The sequence below is a fragment of the Oncorhynchus masou genome, chromosome 24 (genome assembly GCF_036934945.1).
Source record: "Oncorhynchus masou masou isolate Uvic2021 chromosome 24, UVic_Omas_1.1, whole genome shotgun sequence".
NCBI lineage: Eukaryota > Metazoa > Chordata > Actinopteri > Salmoniformes > Salmonidae > Oncorhynchus > Oncorhynchus masou.
Genome location: NC_088235.1, coordinates 8,248,962 through 8,275,019, shown reverse-complemented (window position 1 = coordinate 8,275,019; position 26,058 = coordinate 8,248,962). Strand labels below are relative to the sequence as shown.

The 26,058-nt window shown below is 43.8% G+C and overlaps 2 protein-coding genes and 1 pseudogene across 4 annotated transcripts in view; 2 read left to right on the top strand and 1 right to left on the bottom strand.

Annotated features, from left to right (window-relative positions):
- Nucleotides 1-1,008: 1,008 nt before the first annotated feature.
- On the top strand, nt 1,009-6,120 carry LOC135511822 (uncharacterized). The gene is made up of 2 exons (XM_064933300.1): nt 1,009-2,896; nt 4,443-6,120. The coding sequence occupies exons 1-2, from the start codon at nt 2,881-2,883 to the stop codon at nt 5,039-5,041; spliced, it is 615 nt and encodes a 204-aa protein (XP_064789372.1). The 5' UTR covers nt 1,009-2,880; the 3' UTR covers nt 5,042-6,120.
- A 4,925-nt stretch (nt 6,121-11,045) lies between these two features.
- On the bottom strand, nt 11,046-16,362 carry LOC135511821 (zinc finger protein Pegasus-like; annotated as a pseudogene).
- Nucleotides 16,363-16,589: 227 nt separating this feature from the next.
- The window catches only part of LOC135511820 (short/branched chain specific acyl-CoA dehydrogenase, mitochondrial-like), a 42,113-nt gene continuing 32,644 nt past the window's right edge, over nt 16,590-26,058 (top strand). For 2 of the 3 annotated variants that reach the window (XM_064933298.1, XM_064933297.1), the window contains exons 1-5: nt 16,590-16,657; nt 17,983-18,142; nt 19,839-19,939; nt 23,637-23,843; nt 25,679-25,849. In XM_064933298.1, coding sequence (XP_064789370.1) covers nt 16,625-16,657; nt 17,983-18,142; nt 19,839-19,939; nt 23,637-23,843; nt 25,679-25,849 — 672 coding nt within the window. In that variant the 5' untranslated portion in view covers nt 16,590-16,624. Of the gene's footprint in view, nt 16,658-17,982; nt 18,143-19,838; nt 19,940-23,636; nt 23,844-25,678; nt 25,850-26,058 lie in introns of those variants that run through there. The other variant, XM_064933299.1, reaches the window with a different exon arrangement.

Below are 26,058 nucleotides of genomic sequence, written 5' to 3'. Positions count from 1 at the left end.
CTGTGGTGTATTCTATATTCTGTAGGAGGCTGACCATCAGAGCTGTGGTGTATTCTATATTCTGTAGGAGGCTGACCATCAGAGCTGTGGTGTATTCTATATTCTGTAGAGGCTGACCATCAGAGCTGTGGTGTATTCTATATTCTGTAGGAGGCTGACCATCAGAGCTGTGGTGTATTCTATATTCTGTAGGAGGCTGACCATCAGAGCTGTGGTGTATTCTATATTCTGTAGGAGGCTGACCATCAGAGCTCTGTGGTGTATTCTATATTCTGTGACCGTCAGGAGGCTGACCATCAGAGCTCTATATTCTGTAGGAGGCTGACCATCAGAGTGTATTCTATATTCTAGTAGGAGGCTGACCATCAGAGCTGTGGTGTACTATATTCTAGTAGGAGGCTGACCATCAGAGCTGTGGTGTATTCTATATTCTGTAGGAGGCTGACCCTCAGAGCTGTGGTGTATTCTATATTCTGTAGGAGGCTGACCTGTAGGAGGCTGACCCTCAGAGCTGTGGTGTATTCTATATTCTATAGGAGGCTGACCATCAGAGCTGTGGTGTATTCTATATTCTGTAGCAGGCTGACCCTCAGAGCTGTGGTGTATTCTATATTCTATAGGAGGCTGACCATCAGAGCTGTGGTGTATTCTATATTCTGTAGGAGGCTGACCCTCAGAGCTGTGGTGTATTCTATATTCTAGTAGGCGGCTGACCATCAGAGCTGTGGTGTATTCTATATTCTGTAGGAGGCTGACCCTCAGAGCTGTGGTGTATTCTATATTCTATAGGAGGCTGACCATCAGAGCTGTGGTGTATTCTATATTCTGTAGCAGGCTGACCCTCAGAGCTGTGGTGTATTCTATATTCTGTAGGAGGCTGACCATCAGAGCTGTGGTGTAGCTGACCCTCAGAGCTGTGTATTCTATATTCTAGTAGGAGGCTGACCATCAGAGCTGTGGTGTATTCTATATTCTGTAGGAGCTGAGCTGTGGTGTATTCTATATTCTGTAGGAGGCTGACCCTCAGAGCTGTGGTGTATTCTATATTCTATAGGAGGCTGACCATCAGAGCTGTGGTGTATTCTATATTCTGTAGGAGGCTGACCCTCAGAGCTGTGGTGTATTCTATTCTGTAGGAGGCTGACCATCAGAGCTGTGGTGTATTCTATATTCTGTAGCAGGCTGACCATCAGCGCTGTGGTGTATTCTATATTCTGTAGCAGGCTGACCCTCAGAGCTGTGGTGTATTCTATATTCTGTAGCACGCTGACCCTCAGAGCTGTGGTGTATTCTATATTCTATAGGAGGCTGACCCTCAGAGCTGTGGTGTATTCTATATTCTGTAGGAGGCTGACCATCAGAGCTGTGGTGTATTCTATATTCTGTAGGAGGCTGACCATCAGAGCTGTGGTGTATTCTATATTCTAGTAGCAGGCTGACCCTCAGAGCTGTGGTGTATTCTATATTCTGTAGGAGGCTGACCATCAGAGCTGTGGTGTATTCTATATTCTGTAGGAGGCTGACCATCAGAGCTGTGGTGTATTCTAGTAGGAGGCAGACCCTCAGAGCTGTGGTGTATTCTATATTCTGTAGCAGGCTGACCATCAGAGCTGTGGTGTATTCTATATTCTGTAGGAGGCTGACCCTCAGAGCTGTGGTGTATTCTATATTCTGTAGGAGGCTGACCATCAGAGCTGTGGTGTATTCTATATTCTGTAGGAGGCTGACCCTCAGAGCTGTGGTGTATTCTATATTCTGTAGCAGGCTGACCATCAGAGCTGTGGTGTATTCTATATTCTATAGGAGGCTGACCATCAGAGCTGTGGTGTATTCTATATTCTATAGGAGGCTGACCATCAGAGCTGTGGTGTATTCTATATTCTGTAGGAGGCTGACCATCAGAGCTGTGGTGTATTCTAGTAGGAGGCTGACCCTCAGAGCTGTGGTGTATTCTATATTCTGTAGGAGGCTGACCATCAGAGCTCTGTGGTGTATTCTATATTCTGTAGGAGGCTGACCATCAGAGCTGTGGTGTATTCTATATTCTATAGGAGGCTGACCATCAGAGCTGTGGTGTATTCTAGTAGGAGGCAGACCCTCAGAGCTGTGGTGTATTCTATATTCTGTAGCAGGCTGACCATCAGAGCTGTGGTGTATTCTATATTCTGTAGGAGGCTGACCATCAGAGCTGTGGTGTATTCTATATTCTGTAGGAGGCTGACCCTCAGAGCTGTGGTGTATTCTGTAGGAGGCTGACCCTCAGAGCTGTGGTGTATTCTATATTCTGTAGGAGGCAGACCATCAGAGCTGTGGTGTATTCTATATTCTGTAGGAGGCTGACCATCAGAGCTGTGGTGTATTCTGTAGGAGGCTGACCCTCAGAGCTGTGGTGTATTCTGTAGGAGGCTGACCAACAGAGCTGTGGTGTATTCTATATTCTGTAGGAGGCTGACCATCAGAGCTGTGGTGTATTCTGTAGGAGGCTGACCATCAGAGCTGTGGTGTATTCTGTAGGAGGCTGACCATCAGAGCTGTGGTGTATTCTAGTAGGAGGCAGACCATCAGAGCTGTGGTGTATTCTATATTCTGTAGGAGGCTGACCGTCAGAGCTGTGGTGTATTCTATATTCTGTAGGAGGCTGACCATCAGAGCTGTGGTGTATTCTATATTCTGTAGGAGGCTGACCCTCAGAGCTGTGGTGTATTCTATATTCTGTAGGAGGCTGACCCTCAGAGCTGTGGTGTATTCTATATTCTGTAGGAGGCTGACCATCAGAGCTGTGGTGTATTCTATATTCTGTAGGAGGCTGACCGTCAGAGCTGTGTGTCCAGTGTGGTCCACCAGGCTGACCGGGCCTGCAGACGCCTGGTCTCACAGGCCATGCAGGAGGCCAGAGGTCAGTGTTCATCCTTACTGTGATCCTTAAAACACACACACACACACACACACACACACACACACACACACACACACACACTGATAGAGTTTGCCGGCTGAGAGTACTGAGCGACTCTGAACGGAATGCCAGGCGTAATTTGCAAGCGGAAAATGTTGTCAGCCATACGTCCCCCGGCAGTCGGTCCCTAAAACCCTCCGTGCCGAACGAACGTCACACAAAGTGCAGATGAACAGCACGTGGACATTTTGGGGTGTTTCCCCTCCCCTTTAAAAGGTAGACTCAGTGAGATGACGTTGCCCGCACGAAATAAACACAATATCCGGTCCATTTCCACAACAACTAAAAGAGGTGTTGAAGCACGAGACGACTAAACTTCTCTGTTTTTTTGGGGGGGGGGGGGGTAGCGGCGTGAAGCTCCCCACGTAACGCGTGGTAGCGGCGTGAAGCTCCCTCGTAACGCGGGGTAGCGGCGTGAAGCTCCCCTCGTAACGCGTGGTAGCGGCGTGAAGCTCCCCTCGTAACGCGTGGTAGCGGCGTGAAGCTCCCCTCGTAACGCGTGGTAGCGGCGTGAAGCTCCCCTCGTAACGCGTGGTAGCGGCGTGAAGCTCCCCTCGTAACGAGTGGTAGCGGCGTGAAGCTCCCCTCGTAACGCGCGGTAGCGGCGTGAAGCTCCCCTCGTAACGCGCGGTAGCGGCGTGAAGCTCCCCCTCGTAACGCGCGGTAGCGGCGTGAAGCTCCCCTCGTAACGCGCGGTAGCGGCGTGAAGCTCCCCTCGTAACGCGCGGTAGCGGCGTGAAGCTCCCCTCGTAACGCGCGGTAGCGGCGTGAAGCTCCCCTCGTAACGCGCGGTAGCGGCGTGAAGCTCCCCTCGTAACGCGCGGTAGCGGCGTGAAGCTCCCCTCGTAACGCGCGGTAGCAGCGTGAAGCTCCCCTCGTAACGCGTGTCAGATACTCTTTTACTGTGTGAGAACATTGCAGTAAAGTCTTGCCTCGCGCTCATCTCAAAATCTTGTTTCAAAGTAGTCTGGAGTCTAACTTTAAAAAAGAGAGTTAATAGTTGCAAGGCACTAGCCTAGTGGTTAGAGTGTAGAGGCGGTAGGTACCCTAGTGGTTAGAGTGTAGAGGCGGCAGGTAGTCTAGTGGTTAGAGTGTAGAGGCGGCAGGTAGCCTAGTGGTTAGAGTGTAGAGGAGGCAGGGTAGCCTAGTGGTTAGAGTGGAGGGGCGGCAGGGTAGCCTAGTGGTTAGAGTGTTGGAATAGTAACCAGAAGGTTGCAAGTTCAAACCCCCGAGCTGACAAGGTACAAATCTGTCGTTCTTGCCCCTGAACAGGCAGTTAACCCACTGTTCCTAGGCCGTCATTGAAAATAAGAATTTGTTCTTAACTGACTTGCCTAGTTAAATAAAGGTTAAAAAAAACCCAGAGAGAATGAATGATTGTGTGTTTTATATTTTAGGTTTCTAAGTAGAATGTTTCTTGACTCACGACCTCCCCTTCTTTATTACGCTCACCAGTAAATCACAACTCTTCATCCTCTATGTTCAGAACATCAACTCCCCCCCGAGAGGATGAGGTCTCTGGCAGCCGACCTCAATGAATCCAAAACCACGTTTCTCCAGGACCTGCGGAGACAAGTTCTCCAACCCTTAACCCAGGGAGACGGCGTGGAGGTGGAGCGGGTTGTGAACAGAACCCAGGGAGACGGCGTGGAGGTGGAGCGGGTTGTGAACAGAACCCAGGGAGAGGGCGTGGAGGTGGAGCGGGTTGTGAACGGAACCCAGGGAGAGGGCGTGGAGGTGGAGCGGGTTGTGAACAGAACCCAGGGAGACGGCGTGGAGGTGGAGCGGGTTGTGAACAGAACCCAGGGAGAGGGCGTGGAGGTGGAGCGGGTTGTGAACGGAACCCAGGGAGAGGGCGTGGAGGTGGAGCGGGTTGTGAACGGAACCCAGGGAGAGGGCGTGGAGGTAGAGCGGGTTGTGAACGGAACCCAGGGAGAGGGCGTGGAGGTGGAGCGGGTTGTGAACAGAACCCAGGGAGGGGGCGTGGAGGTAGAGCGGGTTGTGAACGGAGCCGTGGACGTCTTCAACAAAGAGAAACAGGAAATCATTGCAAGATACCTTCCTCCTTGTGACAGAATAAAATGACACATAACGAGGGATAGATGATAGCCATTATGTAACTTTCATTGGTTCTGTGTAAATAGTCATACATATTGACATTAGTAATTACATTTCTATATTTTTATGACAAAATGTCCAACCAGTTAGGTGCTTATACAGGGTGGAACCTAGCGAGGTGGAAGTTAACAGGGTGGAAATGTGGAGGCTAACTTAGCCGTAGCACTGGGTGGAACCAAGCAAGGTGGAAATGTGGAGGCTAACTTAGCCGTAGCACTGGGTGGAACCTAGCAAGGTGGAAATGTGGAGGCTAACTTAGCCGTAGCACTGGGTGGAACCAAGCAAGGTGGAAATGTGGAGGCTAACTTAGCCGTAGCACTGGGTGGAACCAAGCAAGGTGGAAATGTGGAGGCTAACTTAGCCGTAGCACTGGGTGGAACCTAGCAGGGTGGAAATGTGGAGGCTAACTTAGCCGTAGCACTGGGTGGAACCTAGCAAGGTGGAAATGTGGAGGCTAACTTAGCCGTAGCACTGTGAGTGATCAAGATCCAGCTAGCATAATGGTGAACACTTGAAGATCATTTTTTTTTTACTGTTCTGTCAAACACAATTTGAAATGATCAAATGTTCATCTAATTTAGCCGAATAGGGGGGGGACATTTTAAGAGTGAGACCGTACTGACTCACATCATGAAACATTCAAATGTAGATGTAAAGCGAATGTTGACACTAATGCAGTGTTGTTGTTGACACTTAATGTAGTGTTGTTATTGACACTAATGTAGTGTTGTTATTGTTGTTGACACTAATGTAGTGTTGTTATTGACACTTCCTGATTGTAATGGTCAAAAATGCAAATAAAATTCCCATTGAGATGGATATCTTTTGTGTTTTTATGGAAAAGGACACCTGGCTTTCTATTTAAAGCTCTTTGGAATCCACATTTTACAGTGAATAAGTGGTGTTATTTCCTGGGAACAGAAAAGGCACTGCATAACAGGAATGAATGACCCGGGTCTGTGAAAGACACATCTTGCTTGTTTGTCGGTGACCAAATACTTATTTTCCACCATAATTTGCAAATAAATTCATTAAAAATCCTACAATGTGATTTTCTGGATTTTTTTTTTCTCATTTTGTCTGTCATAGTTGAAGTGTACCTATGATGAAAATTACAGGCCTCTCTCATCTTAAGTGGGAGAACTTGCACACTAGGTGGCTGACTAAATACTTTTTTGCCCCACTGTATATGGTTTTAAAGAGGGCTGTTTGACAACATGTTCAATGTCCATGTTATTTGGTTTTATAGAGGGCTGTTTGACAACATGTAGTTCAATGTTTATGTATATGGGGCGGCAGGGTAGCCTAGTGGTTAGAGCGTTGGACTAGTAACTGGAAGGTTGCGAGTTCAAACCCCTGAGCTGACAAGGTACAAATCTGTCGTTCTGCCCCTGAACAGGCAGTTAACCCACTGTTCCCAGGCCATCATTGAAAATAAGAATTTTTTCTTAACTGACTTGCCTGGTAAAATAAATAAAATATAGTTTTTGCATGATGGTCTCAAGTTAGACGAAGGAAGGGAGGCCTCCTGAACAACAGGATGAATCATCTACAGCACCAGCGAATATTCACTTATTTCATGATTTCTGTTTTGTTGAAATATAAACTATAGAAGAGTCCCTTGGCCATTTGAATATTTTACTTCCTGGAAAGGCAACCTCCCCGCAGGAAACACATCACACAACTATACCATGTCATCAAATAGTCTCTACGTGACCTCTATACCCCTCTCTCCGTGACCTCTATACCCCTCTCTCCGTGACCTCTATACCCCTCTCTCCGTGACCTCTATAACCCTCTGAAATCAGAAAGTCTGTTGTTCTAACTTATTTTAATAACCAAATAATATATAATAGTATATATATAACAAATAATAGTCCTGTATGATATAAATAATAAACTCAGTCTTAGTAATGTAATATATTACAATAGGCCTGTATGATATAAATAATAAACTCAGTCTTAGTAATGTAATACATTATAAGCCTGTATGATATAAATAATAAACTCAGTCTTAGTGATGGTAATAATGTAATATATTACAATAGGCCTGTATGATATAAATAATAAACTCAGTCTTAGTGATGGTAATAATGTAATATATTACAATAGGCCTGTATGATATAAATACAGTGCCTTGCGAAAGTATTCGGCCCCCTTGAACTTTGCGACCTTTTGCCACATTTCAGGCTTCAAACAAAGATATAAAACTATTTTTTTGTTAAGAATCAACAAGTGGGACACATTCATGAAGTGGAACAACATTTATTGGATATTTCTAACTTTTTTAACAAATCAAAAACTGAAAAATTGGGCGTGCACAGTAAAAGCTGTGTTGCTTTTACGCCAAACATAACGTTTTGCATTGTTGCCAAAAAGTTCAATTTTGGTTTCATCTGACCAGAGCACCTTCTTCCACATGTTTGGTGTGTCTCCCAGGTGGCTTGTGGCAAACTTTAAACTACACTTTTTATGGATATCTTTAAGAAATGGCTTTCTTCTTGCCACTCTTCTATAAAGGCCAGATTTGTGCAATATACGACTGATTGTTGTCCTATGGACAGAGTCTCCCACCTCAGCTGTAGATCTCTGCAGTTCATCCAGAGTGATCATGGGCCTCTTGGCTGCATCTCTGATCAGTCTTCTCCTTGTATGAGCTGAAAGTTTAGAGGAACGGCCAGGTCTTGGTAGATTTGCAGTGGTCTGATACTCCTTCCATTTCAATATTATCGCTTGCACAGTGCTCCTTGGGATGTTTAAAGCTTGGGAAATCTTTTTGTATCCAAATCCGGCTTTAAACTTCTTCACAACAGTATCTCGGACCTGCCTGGTGTGTTCCTTGTTCTTCATGATGCTCTTTAACGGACCTCTGAGACTATCACAGTGCAGGTGCATTTATACGGAGACTTGATTACACACAGGTGGATTGTATTTATCATCATTAGTCATTTAGGTCAACATTGGATCATTCAGAGATCCTCACTGAACTTCTGGAGAGAGTTTGCTGCACTGAAAGTAAAGGGGCTGAATAATTTTGCACGTCCAATTTTTCAGTTTTTGATTTGTTAAAAAAGTTTGAAATATCCAATAAATGTCGTTCCACTTCATGATTGTGTCCCACTTGTTGTTGATTCTTCACAAAAAAATACAGTTTTATATCTTTATGTTTGAAGCCAGAAATGTGGCAAAAGGTCGCAAAGTTCAAGGGGGCCGAATACTTTCGCAAGGCACTGTAATAAACTCAGTCTTCTTAGTAATGGTAATAATGTAATATATTACAATAGGCCTATATGATATAAATAATAAACTCAGTCTTAGTGATGGTAATAATGTAATATATTACAATAGGCCTATATGATATAAATAATAAACTCAGTCTTCTTAGTAATGGTAATAATGTAATATATTACAGTTACTGTAACAAATGACAATAACATAAAAGGCCTTTTCAAGGTGTTAACATTTGACTAAAATTATACACTGAACAAAAATATAAACACTATGTAGAGTGAAGGTCCCATGTTTCATGAGCTGAAATAAAGGACCCCCCGCCCCCTCCATAAGAAATCATTAAAAAACTAAAATCCCAGAAATGTTCCATACACACAAAAAACATATTTATCTCAAATGTTGAGCCCAAATGTGTTTCCATCCCTGTTAGTGAGCATTTCCCCTTTGCCAAGATAATCCATCCACCTGACAGATGTGGCATTCGACAATTTGACAGTACGTCCAAAACCAGCCTCACAACCCCAGTGTGTAACCACGCCAGCCCAGGACCTTCACATCTGGCTTCTTCCCCTGTGGGATCTGAGACCAGCCACCCGGACTGTTGATTAAACTGTGGGTTTGCACAACCATAGGTATTTTACACAGGCTGTTAGAAACCGTCTCAGGGAAGCTCATCTGCTCGTTGTCCCTCACCAGGGTCTCGACCTGACTGCAGTTCAGTGTCGTAACTGACTTCAGTGGGAACATGCTCACCTTCGATGGCCCCCGGCACTCTGGAGAAGGGTTCTCTTCACGGATGAATCCCTGGTTTCAACTGTACCGGGCAGATGGCAGACCGTGTGGTGTCGTGTGGACAAGCGGTTTGCTGATGTGAACAGAGTGCCCCATGGTGGCGGTGGGGTTATGGTACGCCAGACATAAGCTACGGACAACGAACACAATTACATTTTATCGATGGCGATTTGAATGCTCAGAGATCCTGAGTCCCATTGTCGTGCCGTTCATCCACCGCCATCACCTCATGTTACAGCATGATAATACACAGAGACACCATGAAGAGATCCTGAGTCCCATTGTCGTGCCGTTCATCCACCTCCATCACCTCATGTTTCAGCATGATAATGCTCGGCCCCATGTCGCAGCGATCTGTACACAATTCCTGCAAGCTGAAAATGTCCCAGTTCTTCCATGGCCTGCATACTCACCAGACATGTCACTCATTGAGCATGTTTGGGATGCTCTGGATCGACGTGTACGACAGCGTGTTCCAGTTCCCGCCAATATCCAGCAACTTCACACAACCATTGAAGAGGAGTGGGACAACATTCCACAGGCCACAATCAACAGCCTGATCAACTCTATGTGAAGGAGATGTGTCACGCTGCATGAGGAAAATGGTGGTCACACCAGACACTGACTGGTTTTCTGATCCACTCCCCTGTTCTGTTTGTTTGTTAAGGTTTGTTTGCGTGTATTCCCGGTCATGTGAAATCCATAGATTAGGGCCTAATGAATCATATGAATTGTAACTCTTTGAATCTTTTACATTTTTGCAATTTAAATTTATATTTTTCTTCCGTGTACATCAGAATCTACATATTTCTACCCTTGTGGTGTTTCATATCATAACATTACTTTCTCCATAGTCCAATATAGATCATTGATTGGGAGCCAATCCTACACATCCTAGATCACTGCATAGAAAACACAACTCCAATACGGGGACCATTAGACACTGCTACATCAATCTGGATGTCTATGTTTCCAGAAAACAAACAGGAAATCCTATTTAACATACACTATGAAAAACAAACTCCAGGCCGTCACTTGAACTGTGCAAATCATTTCAGTACTCAGGAAGGGGTGGTGTTACGTTACTGTCTGTAAGGACCACAATCATCTCCAACACTGCTACAACTTATGTGAAATACTTTGAAATACTTTTTTAAAGGTTCAGAAGAATACTTTAACCTTTTGATCAAGTACGATTTATCCAAGTCCGAATGATTTGTCTCGAACGCAAATGGTATTCAAGCTACAGATCATTGTTAATTTAGGAGGTATTAGCTAAAGAGCACCAGTTAATATGAATCAGTAAGGCTAGCTGAAGGTAAGAAATTATGTGATTGGCAGCAACAGAGAACACATGGAATCAACCGGAATGTGGAACAGAGAACACATGGAATCAACTGGAATGTGGAACAGAGAACACATGGAATCCATCTGAATGTGGAACAGAGAACACATGGAATCCATCTGAATGTGGAACAGAGAGCACATGGAATCAACCGGAATGTGGAACAGAGAACACATGGAATCAACCGGAATGTGGAACAGAGAACACATGGAATCAACCGGAATGTGGAACAGAGAACACATGGAATCAACCTGAATGTGGAACAGAGAACACATGGAATCAACCTGAATGTGGAACAGAGAACACAATGGAATCAACCGGAATGTGGAACAGAGAACACAATGGAATCAACCGGAATGTGGAACAGAGAACACATGGAATCAATCTGAATGTGGAACAGAGAACACAATGGAATCAACCGGAATGTGGAACAGAGAACACAATGGAATCAACCGGAATGTGGAACAGAGAACACAATGGAATCAACCGGAATGTGGAACAGAGAACACAATGGAATCAATCTGAATGTGGAACAGAGAACACAATGGAATCAACCGGAATGTGGAACAGAGAACACAATGGAATCAACCGGAATGTGGAACAGAGAACACAATGGAATCAACCGGAATGTGGAACAGAGAACACAATGGAATCAACCGGAATGTGGAACAGAGAACACAATGGAATCAACCGGAATGTGGAACAGAGCACACAATGGAATCAACCGGAATGTGGAACAGAGCACACAATGGAATCAACCGGAATGTGGAACAGAGAACACAATGGAATCAACCGGAATGTGGAACAGAGAACACAATGGAATCAACCGGAATGTGGAACAGAGAACACAATGGAATCAACCGGAATGTGAAACAGAGAACACAATGGAATCAACCGGAATGTGGAACAGAGAACACAATGGAATCAACCGGAATGTGGAACAGAAAACACAATGGAATCAACCGGAATGTGGAACAGAGAACACAATGGAATCAACCGGAATGTGGAACAGAGAACACAATGGAATCAACCGGAATGTGGAACAGAGAACACATGGAATCAATCTGAATGTGGAACAGAGCAGAGTGATAATAATAATAATAATAATAATAATAATAATAATGTCTAAGCTGAAAGCATTAATATGCACAGATGTCATTCACTTCAAGCCGTTGATATAATGTTTTTACACTCACAATAAAGTGAGACACTACTATACACAATGTATAATAAAGCCGGTCTGTTTGTCAATGTTGAGCACCTGTTTGGACCAATGGGCTTGTTCATGCTTCATGCCTTAACTCCTCACGCCATCTGCACAACACTGTATATAGACTTTTTCTATTGTGTTTTTGACTGTACATTTGTTTATTCCATGTGTAACTCTGTGTTGTTGTTTGTGTGGCACTGCTTTGCTTTATCTTGGCCAGGTCGCAGTTGTAAATGAGAACTTGTTCTCAACTAGCCTACCTGGTTAAATAAAGGTGAAATAAAAAATAAAAAAAATAAGTCAAGGTCAAAACTGTTTCAATTCTAGTCACAGCAACCAGATACCTTGCTAATCGCTATTTAAACTATAAGTTTAGTCACTCGCATGTAACATCACCAATATTTATGTAACTAATTCAGAGTTGGGCTCTCGTGTGGCGCAGTGTCTAAGGCACTGCATCAAGGTGCAAGAGACGTCACAACAGTCCCTGGTTCAAATCCAGGCTGTATAACATCCGGCCGTGATTGGGAGTCCACGCAATTGGCCCAGCGCCATCAAGGTTTGGCCCCGGGGTAGGCTGTCATTGTAAATAAGAATTTGTTCTTAACCGACTTGCCTCGTTAAATAAAAGGTTACATTTAAAAAAATAAGAAGTGACTTTCTTTAAATTCTCAGACGGCACCGAGGAGGACTCGTGATAAATGTCTCCAACCTCCAGATTGCTTTTCCCATTTATAGAAACATCAATTCCTCATTTCAAAGTAACACTCACTCTCTAAGTTATATCATAAAAAAAAACACACAATAAAATCTAGATCAGAATCGCTCTGATCCCTGATTATCATAAACACGGGAATAAGTGAATGTTCTCTGTGAGACGCCAAACATCGTTTGAATTCATCTCTCGGGTTCCTGTGGAAGTCAGTCACAGCGTGTGCTGCCCGCGAGCGAAGTGGCAGGCGAAGTCATACCTGTTCCTGCACTTACAGCCGCAGACGTTACACCGGAAGGGGTTCTCGTAGCCGTGGCAACCCATGTGAATGGTATACATGATGTTGTCTGAGAAGTAGGTGTCGCAGTGCTGGCAGCTGTGCAGCATCTGTGGGTCTGGGTGCTGTGTGCTACCGAGCAGGGCAGGGGTACTGGGCTGGCTGTTACTAATGCTAGCTGAGCTGGTGCGTGTGTGTGCACTGTGCTCACTGCTGGGTTCTGGGTCCACAGGGCTGGGGCTGTAGTTCCTGCTATGGCCTGCAGGGGGTTGGAGGTCCTCGGGGCTGGTTGGGGAGGAGGTTTGGTGGTGGTGGTGGTGGTAGTGGTGGTGGTGGGCACCACTTTGACTGGCGGACAAAGATACTGACACTGCAATCGGTGCACCAGAGGCCTGCTGGACGAGGAACGGCTTGACGTCGTTGCAGGACAGTCTGTCAGGAGACACAGGGGTCTGGTCCACTGGGGGGAGGTTGGACAACTGGCCTGCCAGCGTAGACAGCTGGTTCAGTGGATTATTGTCCACCATCATGTCACTGTTGGCTCCTCCTCCAGTCCCATGGTCCTTCACATCGCTCTCGTACACCTCCTGGTTCAGGTAGTCTGGTTTCCCCACCACCATGGAGGGAGGGCTGAAGTTGATGAGGAGGTGTCTGCTGTAGCCCCCAGGCCCAGGGAGCTGCCACTCTTCTTCTGTAGGACGTTCAGCATCTTCTTGTTGGACAGGAAGGCGGGCAGCCCCGCCCCCTTCGTGGGTAAAAGCTTGTGGCGGCGCCGGCGGTGGTGGGACAGGTTGCTGCGGTCGCTGCAACGGAAGGAGCAGAGGTCGCACTTGTAGGGCTTCTCTCCCGTGTGGGAGCGCATGTGGGCCTCAAGGTGGCGCTCGTAGGCAGAGGCGAAGGGGCACAGCTGGCAGCGGTGAGGCTTCTCTCCTGTTAAATCAACAAAGAGGGAATGTTTAGGTTTATTTGAACATCTCGGCACAACTCCAACATCCATTAACATGTAACGTCACACAATATAAATACAAGTTTTTAAAAAATATATAAAAAAATAAGATCCTAACTATATGGGCGGTGCAAAGGGGGCGGACTGACCATCTGGCATGTTGGGCAAATGCCAGATGGGATGGTCCGTTTTACCTGTGTGAATTCTGATGTGCTCTATCAGGCGAGCTGTGCCTTTACTGGCATAGCTGCAGTAGCTACACTTGAGCTTGCCGTCGAAGGTCCTCTGGAAGCCGTCCACCAGCAGCCCAGAGCTGTCGTCCAGAGAGACTTCCACCGACCCATTGTGATGGTCACTGTCTGGGAGAGCTGCTACTACCGGGAGAGGAGACGACAACACACACAATTAAATAGATACTTTACGGGCTATTTTTTTTCACCCGGAAATTGCTACCTCTAAACAATAGCCAACCTCACAGACACACAAAAAAGCCTATAGGTCTGTAGCTCAAATCACATCGAGAATTTATTCGGAAGCAGGATTTGTAAAATCACATTTTTACATTGATCTATTTTCCGGTGACAAACTATATATTCTGGCAAGACAATCTAGTCAGAAACCATTTGTGGCGCAGTCCTGTTTATGTCTGGTGCTCGAAAGATAGGAGAGGATCACTTGAGATGCATTAGGGTCATCTTTGTTACTTTAATATCTCCACAATATGGTATCTAAATGTAACAGTATAACTTTAGACCGCCCCCTCGCCCCATACCCGGGCGTGAACCAGGGACCCTCTGCACACATCAACAACTGACACCCACGAAGCATCGTTACCCATCGCGCCACAAAAAGCCGCAGCCCTTGCAGAGCAAAGGGAACTACTACTTCAAGGTCTCAGAGCAGGTGAAGTCACCGATTGAAACGCTATTTAGCGCGCACCACCGCTAACTAAGCTAGCAGTTTCACATCCGTTACATAAACAGAAGAACCACGCATTGGTCCTCCAGAGGGTCCCTTTCAGATGACGGCCCATCGCCACTAAATAAACACGTTCAAACACACCTATTAGGGTTTTCCCCGTAGCGCTGGGCCGTTCCACTGGTTTCACTTCCCAAAGAAAAATTAGGGATATGGCATATTTTGGGGGGCGATTTAAAAAAAATATATATATATATATATATATCATAAGTTAAAAGTAAATTACTCTGATAGTGTTCATAACATTCTCACCAGCTTGGAGGTGGTCGGGCTCTATCTCCCCACCGACAGAGCCCGAGATCATGTTGACATGGTGTGTTTGCTGTGTCAGGTACTCTTGAAAGTCCTTTATGAAATCCAGAGGTTTTAGATCATCATCCATTTGGCAAGATGGGGTGTTATATGATGACTTCTGATCACTTCCCCCGAAACCTGTAAGATAAGGCAATAATATATATTTTTTTACCTTTATTTAACTAAGCAAGCTAGTTAAAGAACAAATGATTTACAATGAAGGCCTTCCTGGGAACAGTGGGATAACTGCCTTGTTCAGGGGGAGAACGACAGATTTTTACCTCGTCAGCTCAGGGATTTGATCTTGCAACCTTTCGGTTACTCGTCCAACGCTCGGTCACTAGCTACCTGCTTGACGATTTAACATAATGAACCACATGATCATCACATTGTTACAATACCACTGCATGTATGCCATAACCTGTTGCCCAATATTGGACGAAATGAGCCTAACGTTACTCCTTAGTCCATCTTCTGTTTGAGGGGGAGGCAGGGTAGCCTAGTGGTTAGAGCGTTGGACTAGTAAAGGTTGCAAGTTCAAACCTCCGAGCTGACAAGGTACAGTTGACCTACTGTTCCTAGGCCGTCATTGAAAATAAGAATTTGTTCTTAACTGACTTGCCTAGTTAAATACAGGTAAAATAAGGACTGCTCTGCCAAAACAGCCGAAGACTCCCACCTGAATCGATTGCGGTACGGTTCTTGAAATATAAATCGCTCGCACAACGAAATAATTTCACAAATGCAAAATAATTATTTTATGTAGCGCACAGTGTTTTAACCGCTGCAGCCGAAAGTATTTTTCAGTGAAAACAGTTTGTGACATCGGTCTTCCGTTTAGACACAGGTTACATGCAGTAACGTGTAAATATGGCCGTGTGGGTATCTAACCCAATAAAGGCGTGTCAGTTTAACAACTTATTTATTTTTTCGCCCGATATGAAAGATACGGTTATTATGATTCCAGCAAGCTATGCGGTTAATATTCAGACCGGCCGTCGCGGCTCTTATTAATAAAACTCCCCCCCTTACAGAAAACGCCTTCATCCAATGACTCTTCCAATGTAATGGAACTGAGAGGCATGATCAAAGACGAGCCATAAACCATTATGTGGGCAGTCAGTCACGATGATAAGTATGTTGTCACCCCAAAACATCTCATAACAGTGGCAACATGACACGCAGCATGTTGATACACCGCCCATAACTCCACTACTATCGGCGTTGCTCGTTAACGTTAGTTAATATCACGTTAGTAATGTGAGCTTGACATTTTACTTACCGGCTGGTCGTCAATCACAGCACCGTTAAAAAAAAAATAGACACGACAACTTACGCTTTCCCATCCGTTCTTATGTTAATTCTAAGACCGATGTCAAGATGGACATTTCAAACACGATCTAGACAATCAAAATAGATGTCATGACAAGTTAATGTTATCTGGTTGTGCTAAAACAAAGAGAGAGAGAGGGAGCTCTATGTGTTATAGTAGCTATGCAACAGTAAAATGACTCCCATTTCGGAAGCACAGAGCTGACTGTCAGTGAAAAGCTCCTAGTTGGAAATATAACAGCAGAAAGAGAACGGGTTTGCCTAGAGAAACATGTTTATTTGATTAAAGATACCCTGCGTATATAAAATTGAAGACATGAGTAAAAAGCTGATCACGTTCTACCAAAGTGAAAGATGCGAAAAGCGTTCCACGGTCGCTGTTTCACCCGGTCAATAGGAAAGTGAACACACTCAGATGTAAACAAGAGAAAACATGGCTTCGCCCTTGATCAGGTGCTTCTCAAAGGTGAGACGAATAAGTCGTGCAAAAGCGGTTTCTTCGTTCATATTGTTGTTTTTAGGATATGTTGTCTTTGTGTAGTCATACTTCATTAGAAATACGAACTTAGTGAGGTTTTTTTTGTGTAACTTTAAATTACCCCATTGCATAACCTGCTATCACACAACGCGTTGGCTAGTTAGCTGCATGATAATAAAAATGACATAACATTAGCTAGTTAGTTACCGCCTCCGTCAGTTACACCACAAGTTACCCATGAAGAAATGTCCTGCCTGTGTCACTGCCTTTTATCTTGTCCTATATAGCCACCACTCTCTCATATTCACTCATTTGGAGTATGGATATATGTTTGTTGCCTGACGACTCAAACTGAATTGTTCCACTGCTCTATTGTCGCTAGCTACGTTCACTATTTAACATTTTAGAAGTGCTCAGAAAGTGATTTAAAAAAAACCTGAGTGCCAAAACATTCCAAGAGCTAAAGGTGCTCAAAGTTGACCAATTCTGCATACCCCACTTTACCATGAGACATCCGTGTCTTCACTACCTGGAAACAAATAAACGGTTGAGTTTGATATCATAAAAGCTTACAAACAGGGTTGTCAAACTATTTTATAATTTCTTTAAAAAATATTTTTTTTAAATAAAAAATTACATTTTGTTAACCTTTTAACGTCAATGATCTAAAAGCGCATAAACTACGATTTTTTTTTGGTTCACTCTCCAAATTCGCATATATTGTAGCCCTACTTGTGCCCACCATCGGTTGACACAACATGCTCTTGACTACAGGGTGGGTATAATGTTTTGGCGGATAAATGTACTAAAATGGGGGGGGGAAATGGAAATGCTACTTAAAAAATGAGTTAATGCTTTTGTAGATTATTTATATTTAAGGTTAAATTAAAAATAAATATTTAAAAATTGTCTTTTTTTTTAGTAGACAACCCTGTTTTTAAGCTTTTATGAAAACAAATTCAACTGTGTATTTTTTTCTGGTGATGAAGACATGGATGTCTCATGGTCTGGTGGGGTATGCAAAACAGGTCACACTTCTCTTGAATGTTTTGGCACTCATGTCCAAAAAGTCACTTTCTGAGCACTTCTACGACGGGCAAATATGTGTGAAAGGTTTGGTTCAAATCAAAGGGGGTGCTGTCAAAAAGGGATTGAATTAAAATGGATTTAATCAAATGGATGGCTGCCCGAACAAGGAGTTTGGATAGCCGGGCAAATCACGTTTGTGGATTGAGTAGAGTGGCAACTTTTTGCCTAGACACTCAAGTTGTATGGTGTCATCCATCAGCGAAAATGTAACTGTGTTATTTCAGATTGGTAGGCAGGTGTCCCGACCATGGAGTGTGTGCCAACATGGGCTGCGGAACAGATCCACCCAACCAGACATGTCTGCAGAGCAGGCTGCTGCTCTGGGGGTCACCTACCCTCCACTACAGACATATTCTGAGGAGGAGGGGATGATGAGGGATGCTGGTGAGTTGGAGCATGCCGTATATACAGTAGGCAGAGCAACAAAGGATATATATATATATAATATATATCTCACATACAAGTTTTTTTTTTGTTTTTTTTTTTACTCTTTTCTACATTGTAGAATAATAGTGAAGACATCACAACTATGAAATAACACATATGGAATCATGTAGTAACCAAAAAAGTGTTAAACAAATCAAACTAATTTACATTCTTAAGTATCCACCCTTTGCCTTGACAGCTTTTCACACTCATGGCATTCTCTCAACCAGCTTCATGAGGAATGCTTTTCCAACAGTCTTGAAGGAGTTCCCACCAATGCTGACTTCTTGTTGGCTACTTTTCCTTCACTCTGTGGTCCAACTCATCCCAAACCATCTCAATTGAGTTGAGTTGAGGTTGGGTGATTGTGGAGGCCAGGTCATCTGAGGGTCAAATAGCTCTTACGCCGCCTAGAGGTGTGTTGGGTCATTGTCCTGTTGAAAAACAAATGATAGTCCCACTAAGCCCAGACCAGATGGGATGGCATATCAATGCAGAATGCTGTGGTAGCCATGCTGGCTAAGACTGCCAAGAATTCTAAATAAATCACAGACTGTGTCACCAGCAAAACACCCCACACCATAACACCTCCTCCATGCTTCATGGTGGGAACCACACGTGCTGAGATAATCCGTTCACCTACTCTGCGTTTCAAAAAGACAGCGGTTAGAACCAAAAATCTCAAGTTTGCACTCTACAGACCAAAAGGACAGATTTCCACCAGTCTAATGTTCATTGCTCGTGTTTCTTGGCCCAAGCAAGTCTCTTCTTACTGGTGTCTTTTAGTGGATTTTTTTGCAGCAATTCGACCATGAATGCCTGATTCACGCAGTCTCCTCTGAAAAGTTGATGTTGAGATGTGTCTGTTACTTGAACTCTGAAGCATTTATTTGGGCTGCAATCTGAGGCTGGTAACTCTAATGAACTTATCCTCTGCAGCAGAGGTAACTCTGGGTCGTCCTTTTCTGTGGCGGTCCTCATGAGAGCCAGTTTCATCACAGCACTTGATGGTTTTTGCGACTGCACTTGAAGAAATTTTCAAAGTTCTTGAAATATTCCAGAATAACTGACCTTCCTGTCTTAAAGTAATGATGGACTGTCGTTTCTCTTTGCTTATTTGAGCTGTTCTTGGCATAATATGGACTTGGTCTTTTACCAAATAGGGCTATCTTCTGTATACCACCCCTACCTTGTCACAATACAACTGATTGGCCCAAACTTATTAAGAAGGAAAGAAATTCCACAAATGACCTTTTAACAAGGCACACCTGTTAATTGAAATGCATTCCAGGTGACTACCTCATTAAGCTGGTTGAGAGAATGCCAAGAGTGTGCAAAACTGTCATCAAGGCAAAGGGTGGCTACTTTGAAGAATATTAAATAGATTTTGTTATTTCATAGTTTTGATGTCTTCACTATTATTCTACAATGTAGAAAATAGTTCAAATAAAGAAAAACCCTGGAATGAGTAGGTGTGTCCAAACTTTTGACTTTGTGTGATTATATATAGCTAGCACTAAAACCAACCAATACGATTTAATAAACAGACTGGATCATGCTATGGATTGGTCTAATTTGTCATGAATTTGGTTTTATGTAAGTTCAATTAATCAAGTCGCATTGCATTTCATTTTAATGTCCCACATTTGAACAGTGAAAAAGTTTGCACAGGAGCGTCTTGCCCCGTTTGTGTCAAAGATGGACGAAAACTCTCTCATGGACCCGGAAGTGATAAAGTCACTCTTTGAACAGGGGGTATGTGTTCCTCTTCTTTACATCCTATGGTCATTAGGCTCAGGGCATTTCCATGTAAAAGGACCCATTTTAGAACCAACGTGAAGCTCATAGGTGGCATTTCCATGTAAAAGGACCCATTTTAGAACCAACGTGAAGCTCATAGGGGCATTTCCATGTAAAAAGACCCATTTAGAACCAACGTGAAGCTCATAGGGGCATTTCCATGTAAAAGGACCCATTTAGAACCAACGTGAAGCTCATAGGGGCATTTCCATGGAAAAGGACCCATTTAGAACCAACGTGAAGCTCATAGGGGCATTTCCATGTAAAAAGGACCCATTTAGAACCAACGTGAGGCTCATAGGGGCATTTCCATGTAAAAGCACCCATTTAGAACCAACGTGAAGCTCATAGGGGCATTTCCATGTAAAAGGACCCATTTAGAACCAACGTGAAGCTCATAGGGGCATTTCCATGTAAAAGGACCCATTTAGCACCAACGTGAAGCTCATAGGGGTATTTCCATGTAAAAGGACCCATTTAGAACCAACGTGAAGCTCATAGGGGCATTTCCATGTAAAAGGACCCATTTAGCACCAACGTGAACGTGAAGCTCATAGGGGCATTTCCATGTAAAAGGACCCATTTAGAACCAACGTGAAGCTCATAGGGGCATTTCCATGTAAAAGGACCCATTTAGAACCAACGTGAAGCTCATAGGGGCATTTCCATGTAAAAGGACCCATTTAGAACCAACGTGAAGCTCATGGGGGCATTTCCATGTAAAAGGACCCATTTAGAACCAACGTGAAGCTCATAGGGGCATTTCCATGTAAAAGGACCCATTTAGAACCAACGTGAAGCTCATAGGGGCATTTCCATGTAAAAGGACCCATTTAGCACCAACGTGAAGCTCATAGGGGCATTTCCATGTAAAAAGGACCCATTTAGAACCAACGTGAAGTGGGGGTAAAATTTAAAGCTAAGTGCAGTTATCCTCTCAAGGTGAGGTCATTTTGACCCCTACCTTTAAAAATAAAATACAAAATAGTAATAAACTATTGCTAGTTAAACAAAATTGCATTTTCAATTAGTAGAAAATAATATAATTGACGCTTATTTTTTTTGTTAGCATACAGCTCAGTGTTTGAATGATTTATTTTATACAGTCATTTAAGCTCCTCTTTATCAAGGGTGTCAATCATTTCGGACCCTACTGTGTGTTTTAAGGTATTTTCAATTCTCTCTTCATGGGGATAATGAATGTTTACAGAAATAACAAGTAAAGGTAGTTGGTGTTTATGCTAATATACATTTTGTTCATGAATGATTAATTGGTTTAAAACGTGTAATTCCGTTACCAAATCGGTAACGGAATTACAAAAAAAAAACAAGTAACAGAATTACTGCAATTGAATTGGCTACAATGGCAAATCATAGTAGTCGCAAACCACAGTTGAGTCACCTGCTACTGTCCCCCCTTCCACTGACTGTTATATTCAACTCATAGGCCTGGACTGCCCCCCCCCCCCAGTTTGTCACCTCTCCCGGCTCGTACTGACACCTACCCTCTTTGATGTAACCAGCATCCTCACCCACTGAAATGGTGTCAGTCCGCCCTGTTCTTGATTTCAAACGTCCACAGATGTAGATTGTTTTACATTTACATTACATTTAAGTCATTTAGCAGACGCTCTTATCCAGAGCGACTTACAAATTGGTGAATTCACCTTCTGACATCCAGTGGTTTTGGTCCGGAGCGGCGTTCATTTGGCCCAGACAGAGACGTCTATAATTGGTTCTGATTTGATCCGGTTATAGAAGTTTGGACATCACAGTAGAGTAGAGCACAGTGTAATGTACTGCACTGAACATATCTACTGTACTGAACTATACTCTGCTGCACTGTGATGTGAAACATAGATGTCTATGATTGGTTCAGATTTGGTCTGGTCCGGACCAACCAAATCTGGTCTTATTTGGGGGCGGAGCTCATTAGAATATTAGCCAGTGTGTAGAATAATACCCAAATATGTAAAGCAGGATATTACCCAGGATACATCACCATGAAGATAATTATATTCATATCCATAATTATGCATTTCTGTAGAATACTGATCAGGGACCCATGATTTAATTCCGTTACCGTAATTCTGTTACCTGATGGAAATAAACTTAGTGTAGTTCAATAACCAAAATATTTTTTTGGGGGGGGGAGTCGAGGTGTCATGTCTGCAGAAAGAATGGGATATCAGCAGACATCTTGGAATCTTAATTCTCAAGACACTGAGTGGACAAAATGTTCAATGACAGACGAATCAGGTGAATCCAGGTGAAAGATATGATCGCTTATTGATGTCACTTGTTAAATCCACTTCAATCAGTGTAGATGAAGAGGAGGAGACGGGTGGCTAAAGAAGGATTGTTAGACCTTGAGACATGGATTGTGTATGTGTGACATTCAGAGGGTGAATGTAATGTGCAAGACTAAAATTGAAGTGTCTTTGAACAGTGTGTGGTAGTAGGCGCCAGGCGCACCGGTTGGTGTCAAGAACTGCAACGCTGCTGGGTTTTTCCACACAACAGTTTCCTGTGTGTATCAAGAATGGTCCACCACCCAAAGGACATCCAGCCAACTTGACACAACTGTGGGAAGCATTAGAGTCAACATGGACCAGCATCCCTGTGGAACGCTTTCGACACCTTGTAGAATCTATTTCCTGACAATTAAGGCTGTTATGAGGGGCAAAAAGGGGTGCAACTCAATATTAGGAAGGTGTTCCTAATGTTTTGTACACTCAGTGTATATTTAGAGTTTTTGTAAAGCGTTCTCACATAAAGAAACTGAGGGAGATTTTACCGAAATTCTGTTACCAAACTTTTCATCGGCGCAGTTCTTCCAGTGAATGTATTTTTGTCAAATGTTCAATGGGGAATTGTTAAAATTAGTCCTTGTGCATGGAGTTGGTTTGTTAAACTTTTTAAATAAATGTTTTTTTTTGTTTAGTAATATTTGGAAGTCCCAGCATAATTCCGTTACCGTGGAATAGACCTAACCTACCTCCGCCATGTTCATTAGACACAGCCCTGTTGTCAAAAAGGACACTGCCTTGTTGTCCAAAAGGACACTGCCCTGTTGTCAAAAAGGACACTGCCCTGTTGTCCAAAAGGACACTGCCTTGTTGTCAAAAAGGACACTGCCCTGTTGTCAAAAAGGACACTGCCCTGTTGTCAAAAAGGACACTGCCCTGTTGTCAAAAAGGACACTGCCCTGTTGTCAAAAAGGACACTGCCCTGTTGTCAAAAAGGACACTGCCTTGTTGTCAAAAAGGACACTGCCTTGTTGTCAAAAAGGACACTGCCTTGTTGTCAAAAAGGACACTGCCTTGTTGTCAAAAAGGACACTGCCTTGTTGTCAAAAAGGACACTGCCTTGTTGTCAAAAAGGACACTGCCTTGTTGTCAAAAAGGACACTGCCTTGTCAAAAAGGACACTGCCTTGTCAAAAAGGACACCGCCCTGTTGTCAAAAAGGACACCGCCCTGTTGTCAAAAAGGACACCGCCCTGTTGTCCAAAAGGACACCGCCCTGTTGTCCAAAAGGACACCGCCCTGTTGTCCAAAAGGACACGTTAAAGTATGTCCTGAACACCACCCTGTTGTATGTACCTGAGTATTCCCCATTAACTTGTCAGATGTTCCATTGTCACTTCCCAGCTGATGGGCATAGAGATCGACCCAGAGTATGGAGGCACCGGCTCCACGTTCTTCTCCTCCATCCTGGTCATTGAGGAGCTGGCCAAAGTGGACGCCTCCGTGGCCGTGCTGTGTGACATCCAGAACACTCTCATCAACACGCTGTTCACCAAGCTGGGGACCGCAGCCCAGAAAGAGCGCTATCTCAGCCGGCTGTCAACAGACATGGTGAGTGATTTAACAGGAGGCGTGTCGTATCGATTTTATTCAACGGGTTTCTCGCCGAGAGGAAAAATGTGGCCTATGTGTTTTGATTTAAAGGTAGTGAGAGGTAGTGTGTATCTATGTGGTTCGATTTAAGGGTAGTCAGAGTTAGTGTTTTTTGATTTAAGGGTAGTGAGAGGTAGTGTGTATCTATGTGTTTTAATTTAAGGCTGTACTAGTAAGTTTAAATAAAGCTTCTGTTCATGTTGCTAACGTCTCTTGATTATAGCCAGTAGAGGGAGCTACTGGTTCACAAGACATTTAACAGACCTACAACGCCTTCAGAAAATATCCACTTCACGTTTAAACACATTGTGTTGTTGTTACAGCCTGAATTGAAAATGGATTCAATTGGGATTTTTTTAATGCATCATGTTATGGGTATGCTTGTAATCGTTAAGTACTGGGGAGTTTTTCAGGATAAAAAAATTAAATAAACTGAATAGAGCTAAGTACAGGTAAAGTCCTAGAGGAAAACCTGCTTCATTCTTCACTCTGTTGTTTCTTCTTCGTGTTGTATCTTGGACCATATTTTACAGCTGTTTCTTCTTCGTGTTGTATCTTGGACCATATTTTACAGCTGTTTCTTCTTCGTGTTGTATCTTGGACCATATTCTACAGCTGTTTCTTCTTCGTGTTGTATCTTGGACCATATTCTACAGCTGTTTCTTCTTCGTGTTGTATCTTGGACCATATTCTACAGCTGTTTCTTCTTCGTGTTGTATCTTGGACCATATTCTACAGCTGTTTCTTCTTCGTGTTGTATCTTGGACCATATTCTACAGCTGTTTCTTCTTCATGTTGTATCTTGGTCCATATTTTACAGCTGAGGTTTTTATATTTTGCCTACGATTGGTTGAGACACAACAGGATACAGGGTGGATATAATGTTTTGGCTGATAAATGGTACTAATATCTGTAGTTATTTTACTGTCAATCCTCCATAGGAAACCTATTGAGATCATAGAAATATACATCATAGAATAGACATTACCTTTTTAAGTTGTCATTCAATGGCAGCCATATTTGGGGTAGTAATTAGAAGTTAATATTTCAATTACATTTAAATGGCAATGGTGTACCAGCGAAATTGCAGTGGTCTGAAGGATATGTATATTCTATAATGTATTGTCCTGTAGTTCCAGACCTGTCCATGTAATGATGCTGACACCTTGTTGTTCTGTACTGTAGTTCCAAACCTGTCCATGTAATGATGCTAACACCTTGTTGTCCTGTAGTTCCAGACCTGTCCATGTAATGATGCTAACACCTTGTTGTACTGTAGTTCCAGCCCTGTCCATGTAATGATGCTAACACCTTGTTGTCCTGTAGTTCCAGACCTGTCCATGTAATGATGCTAACACCTTGTTGTACTGTAGTTCCAGCCCTGTCCATGTAATGATGCCTTGTTGTCCTGTCCTGTAGGTTGGTAGTTCCAGACCTGTCCATGTAATGATGCCTTGTTGTCCTGTCCTGTAGGTTGGTAGTTTCTGCCTGTCCATGTAGTGATACCTTGTTGTCCTGTCCTGTAGGTTGGTAGTTCCAGACCTGTCCATGTAATGATGCCTTGTTGTCCTGTCCTGTAGGTTGGTAGTTCCTGCCTGTCCATGTAGTGATACCTTGTTGTCCTGTCCTGTAGGTTGGTAGTTTCTGCCTGTCCATGTAGTGATACCTTGTTGTCCTGTCCTGTAGGTTGGTAGTTTCTGCCTGTCCATGTAATGATGCCTTGTTGTCCTGTCCTGTAGGTTGGTAGTTCCAGACCTGTCCATGCAGTGATGCCTTGTTGTCCTGTCCTGTAGGTTGGTAGTTTCTGCCTGTCAGAAGCAGAGTCGGGGAGCGATGCCTTCTCTCTGAAGACGCGTGCTGACAAACACGGGGACTATTACATCATCAACGGTTCCAAGATGTGGATCAGCAACGCAGAACAAGCCGGGGTGTTTCTGGTGATGGCCAACGTGGACCCGTCTGCTGTGAGTTCAACCCCACGCAGTCACCAACCCAACCCACGCAGTCACCAACCCAACCCACGCAGTCACCAACCCAACCCACGCAGTCACCAACCCAACCCACGCAGTCACCAAGCCAACCCACGCAGTCACCAACCCACGCAGTCACCAAGCCAACCCACGCAGTCACCAACCCACGCAGTCACCAACCCACGCAGTCACCAACCCACGCA